This window comes from Mastacembelus armatus, chromosome 20 (assembly GCF_900324485.2).
Source record: "Mastacembelus armatus chromosome 20, fMasArm1.2, whole genome shotgun sequence".
Classification (NCBI taxonomy): Eukaryota; Metazoa; Chordata; class Actinopteri; order Synbranchiformes; family Mastacembelidae; genus Mastacembelus; species Mastacembelus armatus.
Window position 1 is genome coordinate 8395152 of NC_046652.1, and position 17810 is coordinate 8412961.

Genomic DNA, 17810 nt, shown 5'->3' on the forward strand with positions numbered 1-17810 from the left:
CCACTACTTGCCTAACTCTAATCTTTAAACAAAGTCGTCACTCAAAAATGGAATGATTTAGATGGTGGAAACCAGCAACTGGTCCTCATAGGAAAGACCACGTCCCCCCACTGTGTGTATCGACAGGTTTTGGTCCCCGCAATGTAAGTAATACCAGGCTCACACAAACAGGCTGTGACTGTTCATAACAGCTGCCTGAGGTGTTCATCTACAGCAGTACAGGCATTTGTAAGAAATGCAAATCCACAGAGAGATGCAAATATCCAATTGATATTCATTGCACTCTAGCAGTCTTACACAGAGCAAGGGCATGTCTGATCACAACACAACTGTGCTGTGTGGAACTAATCTGTGCAATTCTAGGGCCAAGGTCAGCGGAGCATTTGTTATTCTGATTGTCTGGTCTAATATGCGGAAAAAGGGACACTGGACGGCCCAGGGTTCTTCTTTTAGTGTCCATTATGAATAATGGAAATGGTAATTTTGGTACAGGGCTTGCAATGCAATGGTTCAGCAGTCTGATGAGACTGTTAAGATGCGTCATGGCATTACCCATACTACATTCAGTTCCCCTGACATATAATATGCTGCATTTGTTTGGCCTATTTCATTGTTACTATCCATTAGTCTGGAGCTCATGTTGACATGCCTGCTGATTGATCACAGCATGTTGCCAGAAATTATGTATCTGAATGTCACAATGTTTATCGGTGTCTTACCAACAGACAAGGCCAAGGTCCCTTGTCACTCCTGTAGACACTGTTAAGGGTGTAAATTTTGGTGACCTGTCCAGGGTGTACTGGTGACCTGCCCAGGGTGGACCCCTGCCTTTCACCCGAAGAGAGCTGGGATAGGCTCCAGCAGATCCCTGTAACCCCGGTTAAGGAATAAGCGGGTATAGAAAATGGATGGATGGATCACTTGTAATAACTACTGAGCATATTATTTTTTCCCTGTTATGTTTAATAGTGTCTGTGACCAAGACTGGCTCCAGTCTATTGACTGAATGCAGGTACTAGAAGCCCACTGGGATCAAGACAGAGCAGTCAGAAACACTGTGAGTGACTGAGACTGTCTCATCATGTGACTCTTTTAACTTTCAGTATGCATACTGTATGTGTTCACAGACCGCCAGCAACTTTGTCATGTTGGTTACTCTCTAAAAGGCTTTTGTTTTGGTCTGATGGTCTTTACTTAGTAAATCCAAGACTGTGAAAATATATATATACTACTTTATATGTGCATGTATCACAGAGTACTAAAAGTTCTAAAAACACTCTCAAAACATCTTGTAAATGATTTATATAATACTATAATGTAGCTGGAAACAGCTATAAGAGTAGTTTAATAAAGCCAATTAAAAAAAGCACTGGTCGGTAATATAACTTTTTAAAGGAAGATGCATTATTATTTATTATTATTATTATTATTAGTAGTAGTAGTAGTAGTACTAGTACAACTGAGTTATACTACATTGGGCTACCATTTACGATCTGTTTATACAACAGCTTCTACCTGCCTCGATGATATTATAAATTCATTATAGTGCACCAATGTTTCTGTACTGCTCACAAAAAATAAATAAGGGGCCTTAAAGTCACATGTTGCCATATTTTAATGGTTCTGTTCCTTGTGTTTGAACAGATAAAACAAGTATGACCTGTTAATAAAAACAAGACACACTGACTAATGAATGTTAACTTTCTTTCCAATGATAACATATAATATTGATCTCCAGTGTTTCTCTGGTCTTTTAGTTTTTCTGTGTTGTGCTTTTTTTTAAAAAAAATATAGGATTGATTCTTTATCCTTGGCAGTTATATGGCAGTCTCATTGGTGAATAGATGTGTGAGGATTTCCAGCGTCATCTAACGATTTGAACTTTGCAGAAAAGAAAGCAGACCTGTGGGTCAGATGTTGCACCTGTCCCAAGTGTCCACAGGGGGGCGGTACGCCCCGCGGGTGGACGCCAGAGAGCGTCACCACTTCCTGGAGCTGACGTCGTTGGTGTCGTCAGAGGTTTGCTCGCGTGTGTGTGTGTGCGTGTGTGAATGTGTGTGCGTGTGTGTGTGGAGAGGAGCACTGCACAGGCTGAAAAAACTTTTCAGTGAAACGCATCTCGCCGCTGCTCGACTGTCAGCTCTGGATTATGCACATGGGACAAGGAGAGATTTTAATGCTTGAATACACTTTGTAATTTCTGCGATTCAGTACAGAGCGCAGTTTCCGGATACCATCTGACTTGGGGGGGGGGGGATTTTTTCCTGCATCTTTTTTGATTTTTGATTTTTCTGCTCCTCCTGTCGTTCATTTGCGATAACTCAGTCTATAACAAGCACGTCTCCATACGTCCTGCGGATCATGCAGTCACTTAGATAACAAGGTAAGAAGAAGCCAGCCTGCATTTGTTTGGTGCCAGATAGTGAGATCGATGCTTTTACACTGTTATTTCCTGTTTTTAGGAAAAGAAATGCCGCTGTATTTGTAGATTTATGTTGTGGAAAGCCCCATTCATGTGGTCTGTGTTTACTGATAGCAACTTCACTGACCTTCTTGCAAGTGGAGACTGTTATTTAGGTTTCAGTGCAAGTGTTGATTCCATTTAATTCAGTTTTCTGTAATAAACCTCTACAGACACAGTAGTTTGCTTTAAGGTTTAAGGTTACATGGAAACATGATTTGCTTAAAGATCTTCAGTTTACTGCTATAAAGTGTTTCATTTGGACATTATGTGGCTATTTTGGATGCAGAAGTGTCTTAACTTTATTTTAATAATGATAAATGGCGTATTTGCGCATGTCTCAAGAGGTAAGTGGTTTCTGGAAAGACATTGTCATCCCATTCCTGTGGACTCATTCATTCACTCTTTCCATTTTTCTCTGCTGTCACTTTTCTAGCCCTCTGTAATTCACAGTGTTCAGTTCAACCTGTGTTTTTCTTGAAAGGCGAGCTCCTCTCTCCTTGTCCTAAAAACTCCTCCACATGCCTCTTGTTCTTCTACCCAGCAGGCCTCCTATGGTCCCTGCTTATTTCTAAGTATTTCCATATGATCTTAGGGCCATACTGAGGATGTTATAGGTTAAAAGTGACGAGGAGGACGGTGAGCTTCATCCAGACCTGTAAGAGAAACCACGAAATTAGATTTTAGTAAGGCCATCTGTTCATCAAATCAAATCAGTATGCACTGCACTCGTCGAGGTCTGAGCAGCAAACTCGTGGATGAGTTTATCACGATTCTGGCATGCCCTGTGGGCTCTGGAATACAATTAGAGGGAGAGGAAAACTGTCAAGTGGGAACCGCCCACAGATATGTTTGGTGTGACTCTAGCAAAGTAATCAAACAATCAACCCTGATAAAGGAGCTGGATGTCACAGTGAAAAATGCCCATCAGAGACAGAAGCAACAGGTTAAAAACAATATCAGGGTCTGGTACAAGTTTTACCATTTGACTTTCAGCTTTACAGGTGATGTGTTTCATGTTGTTCTGATGAAAGATTTTGATAAACCATCTCCTAAGTCTTGATAGGAGTATTTGACAACATGTCTATGACGCAGAGCTTACTAATGCAGCCTATATTTACCAGCAGCCAACTCATGAGCTAAGTTCTTTGTGGTATATTAGTTTTTTTTTAAGCAAGGTGACCTCTTCTCCCCCACACACGTCTGTCTGTGAGGAGTGCGAAGTCATGCTATTGTAAGTTCACTAAAAAGCCTGATCGCTTCCCAGACACCCACTGACCAGAGCGCTGGGGGTCAAAGGTTACTGTGACTCATAGACCTGTAGACAGACTGACTTTTCTCCCTTAAAGACATGTTCCCTGGTTACACTCAAAAAATAAAACAAATAAGTGGGAGTGTGTTACCTTCATACGTAGTGTGACGCTGTATTAGTAGATGCTGAATATTATAATGTGTCATTTTTAGGTCTTTCGTCAGACCACAGACGGGTTGGGTTCCACTGAAAGTGGTTTTGGAAAGTATTCACTTTTTACAGTTTCCTAGAAAATGCTGCAGCAGAGAGTCTGAATACCTTTTAGGGACCCAGCTGAGCCCAGATTCTCTGTGAAAATACTGCGGATTAACCTTAAAATCACAGTTTTAACACACTTCCCAAACAATGTGACAGAGCTTGTTTGTATAGACGAATTAATACTGCACAAATACAGGTGTGCTTGGCTGGTTTCGGCACACCCGAGGTGACGTAAAGCAATAAGGCATGACAGTGGTGGTTAGGTGTGTTACAGAGTTAAGTTTCTGCTTAGGTATGTCAAATTTTGGCTTTTTGTAAAGTTCAGTTTTGGATTTTGTTAATATTATTACATGCTATTGCTATGATATAAAGGCTATAACTTTGCAGCTTCTCTGCAACTTTGATCAATTTTAAATTAAGCCTATAGCAGCACAAAATGTGGAGAAAATGGAAGGACCTGACTACTTTCCAAAGTCAGTCTGGGTTGCTTGTCTTTATCTGTGAAAGTGCAGTGAGGTCCACCCCCTCCTCTCCAGAAACAAGAGGAAGTTGTCCTGATTGAGCTTTGTCTGTATGGCTTGTCTGACCATAAGGACAATGCCATCAGTGGCAACAGAGCCTGAGTGTGCAAGGACAACCGGTTAGACAACATAGAGCTAGACTAGGGCATAAAACAACAATGAAGAGGTTTGTGTGCATAGAATGCCTCAGCTGGTCAGGCATCTTTGTTTCTGATGTCTACTGTTGCTCTTGTGTTCAAATATGATAAGAAGTGAGGCCCGTTTGCACTTCTTGCAGAGCTGTGAAATGAAACTGACTGGGGACTTTTAAAATGAAATCATAAAATTGCCTTTGGATTTTTCACTCTCATGCTCACTGAGCCTCTTGAGTATCAAAAGTCCACAACTGAGACACTCTTCATGCATAAATCCCATGGTGGCAAAGCAGAAATACTCTCTTGCCTCTTCCAGAACCACATCTGTTTGACGTTTCATGTCTCATGAAATGGGTTTTGGTCTTTGAGCTGTCTCTCTAGGCATGCATGCAGGTGGATAAACACAATGAATGAATGAATGCGCTTGTAATAGCATATCTCAGCATAATGGAAAAGACAGCTTACTTCACTTTTCTAGTGATCCAGTGAGTGGATGTATAGTGGACATTAGGAGGAATACTCCTTCATCTGGCTATTTTGAGCCGGTGTGTTGTGGTTGCTGTGTGATTAGCAGGCAGCCCTACTTATCTCGGAGCTAATAGAGCCATCACTTTTACTGAAGTGGATCCTCTTACACTGGAGTCTGATTGGCACTTGTGGACAGAGTTAATGTCATACACCCAGCTCCTTGATTCTTATGCCCCTTTGGGACCTGAATATACCAACAGAGTACTGCTACTTCACTCGATTGGTTCAGAACCAGAGGGATGAAACCAGTACTTAAAGTTATGATCAGTGAATCATTTTAATCTTTTATCAAGATAAAAGAAAATCATGATTTTACACCAAAAAAACCAAACCGGAATATTTTTAAAATTTGGCCTGTTGATAAAAATCTATGGGCAAAATGATTAATAAGGCACTTTTTACGCCGTACTTGCAGAATATTGCATGCTTTCTGTAAAATAGTTTTTTAAAGTCTCCTTAAAACGAGATTTGGAGCCTATGGTCACGCTAGCAGCCTTGTAAGACTATAACCTACTCCTAATTATTATAATTTATTATTCATTATTTTTTTCTCTCAATTCATCTTAATGACATTTAGAGCCTTAATGGATATTGAGAATAAATCATTTAGTTACACAGAGTGACTGCCACTCTAGATCAGTTCCCCTACTGTAATTGATCATGTACCTTCAGTCGAAACAAAATGTATTAATGTGTAAATAATGTCGTTATATGAAAAGAGAAATTGCTTTATTGGACATAAAACACAGACTTAGTGCCAGATGAACGGAAGAATCCTCTTACTGTGTTGTATGAAAGCATTGTTAAACCTTGTGTTGCACTGAAGAGCCTGGATCCCTTCTCAGCAATAACTCTTGTGAGACAAAGCAAAGAGGAGCCAAGGTTATGAGCACTGAGCGCCGAGTCCCCACATGAAGTGACATTCTCCTGCCATCACCCAGAAGTCCTCCAAGCATGTGTCTGCATACAAAACCTTCAGCCTGCTAAGTGTGCAAGAGGACATACAGCATTGTCTTATTTCCCAGAATTAGCCTGCATAGCCTTTCTGACTCATGTGGTGTGGCCACAACATGTCTTGGCAAGCTTTCAGTGGACAGGACACCCTGCTGACCTTTTAAAAAGTGTAAATCACCTAAATATCTGTGGATCACTAATCACCCTTCACTTCCTGCCCATGGTGCAATTCAGACGGCCTGCCGAGTATTGTGACCAGCTCACCATTTCTCCATGATGTCAGACCTGTGATACATTACGCAACCGATCAAAAGATTTGCGTTTTTACTGTCCATGTAACATTCACCAGGGCACATTATCAGTCAGTGTTAGCACACCAGTAGTACTTGGGTTTTAGTTGTTGAAGAAGCATTATGGTAGTTTTGTATTTATATCACTAGCACATCACATCACACCACAAACCAATATGGACATATTCATTTGCTTCATTTAACTTCTATAAAATGTTTATGCCATCAGAATCACAGTGGACGTCAAGTACATGATGTGAGTATTATATTATTTCTTGAACATCATTTAGGTCAGCCATGACTCACATCAAACTGTATTTAATGGGATGCAAAAGTAATCTAACAAAAATCAGTGTAGACTTGGTAAATAAAAATCGACATCAAATTTACAAGATTTGTACTTAGAGAAAAAGTCTGACAATTTGTGAAATGCCAAAGCTTCAGTTCAGTCTTTATGCTAATGGGAGGAAACCCACCGAGAGGCCTAAAAGCATGTTACAAAGTTTGGAAGTTGACCTCCTGAAATGGTGATTTCTTTGGGTCTCCGCAGGAGTGACGTTAGACATGAGGTCATACTGTTCAGGCCACCAGGCAGCTGCAGAGCTGAGTTACCCTCAGAGATCTATAGTCACTGTTTATTTGGTTAGACAGTAATGCAACGCAGCTGAAAGAGGTTAGTGTATATGTGCTCATGCATACATGTGCTTGCCTCCATAGTCTTCGCTGCGATTCCTCTTCGATCGTTCCAACAAAAACAAAATTGCTGAGTGAGATTTGAGGAACGTGGATCTGCAGTGTCTGGGTCAGACAGTTCCTGACAGCCCTTTGTCTAAAATCCCATCCTCTGCTGTTCTCTTTTTAATGAACTTCCTCAGTCATTTCAGCACAGTGCTCATAACTGGGATAAAGAAGAGATCTCTGCCAGTGAAATATTGGGCTGACAATGACGCGTTTTGAAGCACGTCTGCATGTGCAGCGCTTTTGAAGTATTTTCCTCTCAAATGATGTGGCAGAGAACAGACAGTCTTCTCTTGGAGGACATGTGGCAGCAGAACAACAAGAATGAGTGCGATTAGCATTTGATCTTTAACAAACGGGCTGTCACGTTGCCTATCTGCCAAGACGTGTGTGGAGAATTGGGCTGGTGATCAGTGGGCACCAGTACTCTTGCATCATGCTGGGCAGAGGGGAGAAACAGATGGGCCATCTGGTGACTTGGTTGGACAGGACAGCGGCTGTTCTGTTCCAGTATTTGCATGTGTGTGTTTGTGTGTAGCATCAACTCACTGGGGAAGTGGTGTTAGGAGACCCACCTGTCTTGTGGCTGTTCTTCATCTCTTTCATGTGTTTCCCTCTGCTCCTCACGCTCTGCCACCACATATTAGTTGTACTACAAAAACTGCATGTAATTGGTAGGTTGTTGCTCTTTTTGTAGTATAAGTCCACATGAATTGCTCATATTGTGAGAAATATGAAGAACACAATAGTTTTTGCTCAGGCTTCATATTTATGTATTGTGGTTTTAGCTTTCCAGTCGAGTCTGTTCTGATTTTGCCACTGAGAGCAGTGTGATCCCTGTTCCCATGAACAAGCTCTGCTGGCACCTGGTGTCTCTGCCCCTCAGGATGTAAAAGAGATATCACCCACTGTAGACACGCAGTCGGCGTGCACTGTAAAAATAAAAGAGCACATGCAACATGGACACTGGGGATAGCCAAACAAAAAGTGAATGTTGCTTTAAGAAAAAAATGGTTACAGTTCATCTCTCTGGAGCCTCTTTAGTCTTTCCAAAAATTTGGCATGATTCTCAGACTCCCACAGTCTGCACAAAAAGTTTATTTACTCTCATAGTAATTAATATTTCTTTTTTGTATTCATTGTTTTCTCTTTCTTTGAGAACTGCAGGGCATATGAGTCTGTTGCCTCTCACAACTGATGCAGTGTTGCTGTGTGTACAGCAGCAAGCAACTATTATTAATGATTATTAGGTAATAACCTGTAAAACCCTTTTAGATAAAAGTAACATGGTATCTTTAAAATTCCTAGCCCCTAATGCCTGATAAAGTGTTATAGCATCCCAATCAAGTACTGTTTTTTTTGTGTTGGTTTTATTGGTCCATGCATAAGGAAGAGGTATAGACATGCTATAATTTTGCAGATGTGGTGCTTTCCTACGTCCTCTTTTTTTCTGATCTGATACAAATGATCTCTTTTATTATTATTTTGCAATTAAAAGTGTGAAGAGGTATCATTTCAAAGAAGTTGTGTATTCGTCCTAAAGTGGAAAAGTTAAATTCATATAAACATACCCTTAATAAATTTAATACACGTGAAGGTTTTACCTATACTATCTGACTTGGTGATTAACAGTAGGTGCAGTGGGAAAACTTTGGATAGATAAGCATAAGACATGACACCTTGATCTGTTGAGTTGCAGTATGCATGTGCTATTGTTACATTTAAGCTTTAGTCTATGTTCTCTAGTTGTCTGCAGTTTATGTTCTGCAAATATGGAAACAATAGCTTTAAATAGTCTTAAAGTCAGCTCTGTACCATTTAAAAAAAAAAAAAAAAAAAAAACATTTTGTCTGTCTGAAACTTACAGTTCCCCTTAGGTCAGCCTTATATGGCTCTGTAATTGTTGCTGTATAACTACCACATACATTATAATATCACATCGTACTGCACTGCAGCTTGTTCTCCATTCCTATTATGTTTTTGTTCATGTTTCCCACAGTGTATGTTTTAATGCATTGTGTTTGGTGTGGTTGCTTTGGTGTGGTCCTCACAACACCAAAGGCCAGAGTTCAGTTTTGAGTAAGGGTTAGAGTCGGACTAAGGGTTAGGTTTATACAGTTGTGAAGGTTAAAGGTTAAGGTCAGTGAATGTCATAACTATAGGAAGACACAATTCTGTGTTTGTGTATGTGTGAATGTGTGTGGAATTGCCTACTATAAGATGTAGTCATCATCTTTAATAAAAATAATAATTTAATTGAGCTGTAATCTGAAATGAAACACACTTCACTTACTATAATCAGTAGAAAGACTTGTCTGGCTTTGTCTTTGAAGTTCTCATGGCCTTTCCTTGAAGCAGGTGGTTAGACAAATACGCACACCTACCTCGCTGCTGCACCTTGAGCTCTTAAGGGCATGAGCCTCCTCCATCATCAAACACAAATGAATTCCTTCACTGCTGCCTGTGGTTCTCAGGGCATTCACAGGATTTAAATGGACTGAGTTACCAGCATTAAACGCAACTCCTGGCTGTCGTGTTGTTTGCCTGCCAGAGTTTTCATAAAACGATATGTCAAGATCAAGAGATCCTTAGCCAAATAAAGATTAACAAATAACTGAAGTCGCGACACTAATGTGAGAGAAAAAGCGGCTTGAAACTGCCTCCTGCATCCTGTTTTCGTGCAATCACAAAAATATTGTGTGCCCAAAATTGGAGGAAAATGGCACCATTCTTGGATGTTGAAAATGTGTTGTTTTTGTGGTTTGCTCTCAGGGTGAAGTTGTTGCTTGCAGAGAGAAGTTGCGCTCTGAGCTCAAGTTCAGCAGGGTCACTTCCTGATGATGACAGTAAACATGGGTGAGTAGTATTTGAAATCATGTTGCTGTGCAGTAGGCACCTATAGAAACATGCACGATTACTGGGAAACATAAACACGTCTCACACTTCCTCTGGCAGGAACAGTATGGAGAAAAATAACGCACGAGAGGAAAAGTGTGAGAAATATGTTAACAGCTCCAAATGGCCCATTTGGTACAAACTTGTTTTGATGTATTTACATTGTTGTTTAAGGAAATGTTTGACTTTATTCACATAAAGGTTTGTGCACGCGTTTTTCTCGTGCATGCGTTTTTCTCTTGGGCGCTCAAAGCATACACACAGTTCTACTGTAGTTTGTGTTATTTATAATTGCATATAATAGGCCTGCATGCACTCACATGCAAAAATAGACACCACTACACAATCATCTCCCACCCCCACCCTTCCAGACACACACATTTTGTTCCTACAGTACAATAATACAGTAATACCACTGTAACAATAGACACTCGTGGTGTATTTGCATATGCGTGTTGCGTTTTAATTTACGGGTGTCTTTTCCATCTTTCCTTTTTTTAACCAGATGAAGGTCTCCAAAATGGACCCGGACAGCACAGGAACTCACAAGGTAAATAAATTCTCTCAAGTGAAACACCAGAAGAAAAAAAAAAGTTTGCTATATTTAGCCAAGATAGATGAAATTATCAATTAGCACTGTGTCTGTGCTTTTAGGCAAAAGGTAAAGCCACAATGTGTTTAGCTTAGCTTAGCATAAAGGCTAGAAGTAAGGAAAAGAGCTTAGAAGCTAACATTGCTTGGCTCTATTCAGAAGTGCACTGACAATTAGCAGAAGGACTAGCTTAGAAAACCTTTATTCTGTTTTTGATAACCTTTTTTATTGAATTAAATTACAAACAGTCTTGAGAAGAAATTGCAGCGGGAAGAAAATGAAATTCATCGAGCTGTTTGACTGACCAGTGCTAGAGTGTTCCCAGTTTGCTAGCTTCCTAGCCAGAAGGTTTTATAGACAGCCAGACCTCTAGAGATATCTGCTTTGTGAGTACGTAAATTGCAGTGTTCCATTTTTTTCTGGTGTGAGTTTAGAGATGTTGGTAGTTGTGTTTTTAGATTTTGCAGAAAACTTGACTTGCCCTTTCACACTGTTTTCGGTGTATTTGCTAAACTAGGATATACTTAACGAGTAGGCATGAGAGTAAATAGCCCTCAGCAAAAAGAAATGAGCATATCTCCCAAAATGTTATTATACACAAAGCTCTCTTTAATGGATTTCCACTATATTATAGTGATAATAGAAGCGTACACAGGCTGAGAGAAGGAAAGTCGAAGCCTTCAGATATTGAATGGAAATATTTACACATATTTGCCAGTGAGACTTTCGCCATAGACCTTGAACAAACATTAATTGCACAGCTATTGTCACACACCCACAATACCCTGCATTACATCAGAGTTGTTATTCTTAGTGAAGGATTAACTATAGGCAATGAGACACTAGCCAATAGATGTTAAATTAGCACCGTTTCAACAAACAGCAACATGTGATAGTTTAACATGTGATAGTTTGTCCCTTGCTTAGTATAGTTGCTGTGATTGTATCTTAGTGTGTGTGCGTATGTAGGCCTGTGCTGCCATGGTTACTGAAGAGTGAGGACACATTTGGCTCCAGCTGCTAATCCTGCCGGATGCCTTTGCCATGATGTTTCTCTCGGCACCAGGAAATCCCCTCAATGTCTTCATTCAGGCAGCCTGGCTCACACACTCACAGTCGCTGTCTCACTGGCCTGTGCACATACTTTGTTAGCTTGCACGTTGCAACAATAGCTTCTTAAAGTCAGTATATGCCCTTGGTCCTAACTTTTTAAGCAGTTTCTGGGAACCCCTGACTGTTTGGGCTTACAGCTACAGGAGAATAACTCGTTTTATTTAAACTGTCTTGAACTGGAGTTCCTACTTTATTTCACCGACTGCCACTTTCTCTCTTCTCAGCTTTAGTCCGAGGATAAAAAAAGAAAGATGTGGAGTGATGATGCAATTCCCAGCAATCAGTTTCCATTGTGTAATGTTGCTTTCACTGCTGAGCTTCCTGGAATTCCCCCTTTATTTATGCTAGTCACATTTCACTCAAGAAAAAGACATTGAACTCCATTATCCCAAGATATACACATACCAGGACACATCAGTCAGTTTGAGTCACGTGTACAGGAGACTCCTAAAGTTCCTGTAGTTGGTTTGTGAGGTAGCCTCTGGCAGGGATGTGTGGCTGGTGTGTGAGCTGGTTGCTTTCCACTGCGCTGGTGGTTAACCTTGACTGGCCTTGGCTTGGCCTGACTGATGTAATAACTTCAATTTTAGGCAGCCATCACAGCTGGGTCTGTGCACCACCACGCATTTCTCACAGTCTCACTGTCCCCTTTGCCAACCAACCCTCCTCTCTGCTATTATCCATAGGTTGTAGAATGTGCCTCAAACACACACAAAGAGACACACAGATACACACACATGCAGCCCTCTTTTGTTTGTTTTGTATCCTTGACTGCAAGTGCAGGGTTGTCTGGAGCTCTGAGCCTGTAGAGGCAGGACTAAAACAGCACTTGTCACCAAAGAGGGACACTGTGATAATGAGAAATCAAGATGGAGGCAGTTGTTAATTATTTCTTGCAAAAGTTAATTGCATTAAATTAAATTGGCGATAGTTTTTAATTTATCTTCTGGACATTTATTTCATGGACTTTCAATGACATTTTTAGTGACAGTGACATAATGGAGCATTTTATATAATGAAATCGAAAATATTACTTTAAAGCACTTCCTTTCAGGCAATTTAAAACTTTTCTTTTTTATATAACTATAAATTGGACTGGGCTATGGAAAATGCAGTTGGCATTCTGTTGACTAAAGGATTAAAGATTTCAGAAAAAATAAACAAAAGGCAGTCATGAATAAGAAAACAAACTTTTACACAGTTTTCTCCTCCTGTAAGTACAAGAGAAGAAAGGTGATTATCGTTGCATAATTACAGAGTGGACATGGAATGCATGTCTTTTCCATATTGTGTAAAGCACTATGGTTTCAGCATTTTTGGTAGTTTGCTATAGGAATATAGCTTGATTGATTGATTCCTTATGCGCATCCCTGACTGAATCAATCAAAAATCCACTAATTTCCTGATGTGGAATAATGTGGTTAGTCCAGCTCCATATTCAGAACAGGGACAGTGACTCAGTTCCTTCCTGCTGAGAGGACAAGCCTGGTTGAGCAGTCGGTCATGCATCACTGGTGACAGCTTATGTTAAAATTGCCAGGCCTCTTCTGTAAGTCAGATCTGAGTTTCAGTCTGATACAGTTTGTAATAATGGTGTGACGAAAGTAAATTGTGAGGTTTTGTATGTGGAGTTTTAATGGTGTTATTCTTATAATCAGAAAATTCACATGTACTTTTAAACTTGTTACTACATAAAAATGTGCTAATTTGCCATTCTCAGCATAACAGAAAATATGTTGCCTATATATAGTATGTGTTTCTAACTATGCTAATTGTTAGTCATTTGGTGCATTGATATAACAAAGCATCCAATATTGTCCTGACATATTGTCATCCTAAAAAACATGACTCCACCTCTTGTTCTCACCCTGTTTCTAGTATTTGTACTGTGGGCTGAGATTTAATGGGTGTAACTTTTCTTATCGCTCTGCCTTATTTAGCTTCTCTGTAAGTGCAGGCAATGGGTCGGCCAACAGAGAAGGTGGTTATATCAGTCCTCACTTCACTCCTGCAGCTATATTGGGGTGGTCAAACAAGACATCCACCTCTGTGGTTAGCTGTTGATGTGGTTCAATTTCAGTTTAAGTTAGCTCAGTTTCCAGAGACTGTGGTAGGAGTAGCTTTCCAGAGAAAAATATTTTGAAGTTGAAAACAGAATGTTTATAAAGGTCAAGTCAGAGGTAACTTCCAACTAATTCTGGCTTGAACGATCATTTCAGTTGTCTGTTCCCATGCAGATGTTTTTGGTTTAATGTGAGCAGGATTTGAAAAATCCATCTCTGTGTTTGCCTCTACCCAAATATAGGTGAATAAAACACTGCTGTAGTACGATATGCTTTTTTAAAAATTTATTTGCATATCTCTATCTAGGTCTGCAACTACTGCAATAAGCAAATTTTGGGATGTTATCTAAAGTTGGTTGAAAGGTATTCTTGAAAATGCTGCAAAGTATGATTTTTGTTGTGTGTTCTTTCCTTCCCGTTCTTTGTGTTGCATATACCTGCCGATGTTTTCAGTGAATGGTACTGAGTGTGTGCGTTTCTATAATGAATGCACCCAGAGCTCATCTGAGAGGCAGGCACGGGCCGAGGTCAATGACCTGTTCTTTATTTTATAATCACCACACTTAGATAATTGCTTCTATCAAAGTCCCTTGATATGGCAATGTTTGACATGCTCATCTGAATGATTACCCTCTTTACAAGTTTGTGTGCTTGTGTGTGTATGTGTGGCAGAAAGTGTGAAGTGAATAGATAAGTGAGAAATGGAGATTTGAACTGACATTAATTTTTAAGTTTCAATGAACACACACTTCTTTGATGTAAGGAATGAATTCTGAATTTGAAACATACTTGACTGCTCCTGATTAGCCTCTGACTTCTCTTCAGAAATTGCAGTTGCATTTTTTCAAAATCTGGCAGAAAATACCTGCAGGAGAATTGAATTTCACCTAAAAGTGTTCTTGAATTCTCTCCATTTATATAAAAACTGAACTCCACACTGCACTCTTGCAAACCCATTGCTCCCTGTGGCACTCAGAGGCACACATGCTGCATTACCAAACACCTTTGCTCTTTCATAGATTTAATATGCAAAGTAAAGAGTTATTCTGAGGTTCAGCATCATCGCTTGTCATGTTGTGTAGAGAAAACATTTATTTTCTAGGTATCTTGTCATAGAATATATTCATAGAACTGGATTTTTTTTTTCATTTGTGGAAACACATTTGGTAGGTGTTGCCTCATTGTCTGGTTTGAGTCAGCACCCACTCCCCTGCAAGCTACATATGATGAAACCAGATTTACCTTATTAGGTAATAATAACTCATCTTTAACACACTAAATATCAATGAATGGTCACATGGGTGACTTAAGTTACCATGTAAAGTGAGTTTTCACAGCTCTAGATCGTCAGACATCTTTATCTTTATTTCAGTTCCTTTAATTTACATGTAGTGGCATTACTTTCTAAGCATAACTGATATGTGTCTTTTGTCTGTAGATGACGAAGAAGCACTGAACTCCATCATGAAGGACCTGGTAGCCCTGGGTCGCTGCTACAGCCAGCACAACAAGCCCAAAAACAGAACCTTACTCTACAAACAGGTGAATGCAGTGTCCTGTTGAACTTAGCGTAAATGAATGCTTCAATAGTGCCCATAACAACAAGCAGCCACCTTTAGTACACTTAACAGGTAGCTTTAAAAGGTTTGTCTTAACTCCCTGAGAATATCAGCTGATGTTGCTTATAAGCAATTTCCACAGGTTATCTTCGCAGAAACTGTTTCAAAATGTCTTTTCAAACTCCTAAAATCACTCTCCTCCACTATGCAGTTTCTCTACTGCTCTCTAGCTCTCTTCCAACCTTGTAGGAAATGGGTTACCTTGTTAGAAGTGGGTTAAAGCTAAACGCTTACAATAAATATAATATCATAAATATATACAACAGAAGCACAACTGTGCACAACAGATGCTAATATGACAGTGTGCGATATTCGCAATATTCACATTCAGTCAAACAGACGTGATACTTTGGTCCAGTTTGGAAAGTTATCCAACTACTGACTGGTATAGGTTGCTGTATCAATTCAAAATCTATTCTAGGTCTTTCCATTTAATGTTGTAGAATATGAAATTTCTTATATTGGGAAGACTTGTGTTCAGAAAATGGCAAATGGTTTTATGTCTTCTGCTGTCCATTGCCTGTTAAATGGTTACAGTAGAGCTGTCTACTGTCACAAATGATAAGTTGACACATTTTGGGCAGCTTCTCGTTCTCCTTCATGGTTTTTGTACAGTAAAAACTTCTTGCAGGATTTAATTCCTCTGAGTCACCTTGTGCCTCTTTCTAAGTTGTTTCCTCATGTGTTTGTTCCCTCTGTGGAATGATAATTAGCAAATCCTCTTAAAGCACCAATGTTTATGATGAGACATAAACAAACAGTGAGGAGCACAGAGAGTTTCCTCTCAGAGCGGTGCTGTCCTCTGTGTGTTGGGGTAAACCCCTACTTTTTACCCGAAAGTTTTCACTGATATGATGTCAGTGTAAGTTTATCACTATGACTTCATGTAGACTTACAGGCTCCTCCAGATTCCTGCTCCTTTGGGTAATGCAAAACTTATATTGTGTCATGCCATTCTTAGAAACAAATATTTTTTTGTTACTAAAAAGCAAATTCCAAATTCAACCATGAATTATTTTATCTTTCCACTTCCATGACTGTGGCCTATGTTATTATTTTTCTTCTCAACAGGACGTAAGAGTCAAGCTGGAGCATGAGAGAGAGAAAAGGTATGTTGGAACATGCATATTATTTTTTCTGTTCCTCTGTCCAAGCCCTAACTCTGCAGCTCAAATCTTTTTGTTATGCCTGGGATTTTGTGTTGAGGTGGAAATCAGTTACATGCTAGTGTAGCATAAAGAGAGGGAAAATTTCTGCTTTGATATTTAGCTGAGGCTTGTGTTTTAGATTCAGACGAGTCATTTGAGAGAGGAGAAAGGAGAAAGGGCCTGAGAGAGGGAGTGAGCATAAAGACGTGAGGGAGTGCCAAGTGTTTCAGTTCAATGTCCAGTCTTCTAGTCACACCCCAAATTAATACTTATCTTCTGTGTTTTCTTGTGCTTTCCCTCTGTCTTCCATCACACAACAGCCATCTGTTCTCCCTCACACCACTAGCTTTAGAGTCCCTCAAGAGGCAGAGTATGGTTACACTAACTCCATCTTTTAAACAGTCTTAGAAGTGTTTTTTCCACCAAGGTGCCTTACAGTTTGTTTACCATGTTGGAGCACTTTGAAAGTGACGTGCCTAGTATGAACAACAGATCTTTTGAAGAGGAGAGACTTTATTTGGTGGTAAGCTTCATTTTGCCTTGCAGCTCCATCACTCCATGTATGGATGCAGTGTGAGGAACTCAGGTTGGCCTTTAGCTTTGTATGCTGGTAAATGTCCAAGTTCACAGACAGATTTTGTCCCCACAAATCCCTTGTACGACCCCACAGAGCGACTGAACTTCAAGCAGCTCCTTAGAGGAGAAAATGACAAACACAGAGAGTACTGTTACAGTGGAAAACTATCACAGGGAGACTGTCCAGAACCTACTAGAATAATTGCCTCGATTCATCAGAATATAGACCATGGCAACAGGCATTTGGTGAGGCTGTGATTTGAACACCACAGGCTCAAAGGAATGAGGCAGAGAAGGGGAACAGCATGGTCCTTCTGCAGAACACAGCTGCACATCGAGCCTCTTCACTTTTTCAAAGCCCTAATTGGCTGCTGCTGAGGAAGAGATGAGTTTTTTATGTTCTTGTCTCTGCGTTTCTGCCTTCCCTCGTTTCTCTGTCTCACTATTCTCTTTATCACAAGTTGTCTTCACACTGCACTGCTCTCTTGGAACAGACATGGGTTTGCACTGGAAGACACCATTCATATTTCTGAAAGGCTTTTTTAATTCATTTTTTATTCACTCTGTCAATCCATATCTCTTTCTCTCTTCTCTCCTGTCATTTTGTTACTTTGCTTCCTCTGTTATGCTTATCTGAGCTCTGGCCACTTTCACTTTATTTAGGACCT

The 17810-nt window shown here is 40.0% G+C and overlaps 1 protein-coding gene across 2 annotated transcripts in view; it reads left to right on the forward strand.

Annotated features, from left to right (window-relative positions):
- Positions 1-2051: 2051 nt before the first annotated feature.
- map3k22 (mitogen-activated protein kinase kinase kinase 22) overlaps positions 2052-17810 on the forward strand; it is a 31283-nt gene continuing 15524 nt past the window's right edge. The window contains exons 1-5 of one of the 2 annotated variants that reach the window (XM_026291806.1): positions 2052-2383; positions 9909-9992; positions 10537-10581; positions 15238-15341; positions 16490-16527. In XM_026291806.1, coding sequence (XP_026147591.1) covers positions 9974-9992; positions 10537-10581; positions 15238-15341; positions 16490-16527 — 206 coding nt within the window. In that variant the 5' untranslated portion in view covers positions 2052-2383; positions 9909-9973. Of the gene's footprint in view, positions 2384-9908; positions 9993-10536; positions 10582-14969; positions 15050-15237; positions 15342-16489; positions 16528-17810 lie in introns of those variants that run through there. The other variant, XM_026291807.1, reaches the window with a different exon arrangement.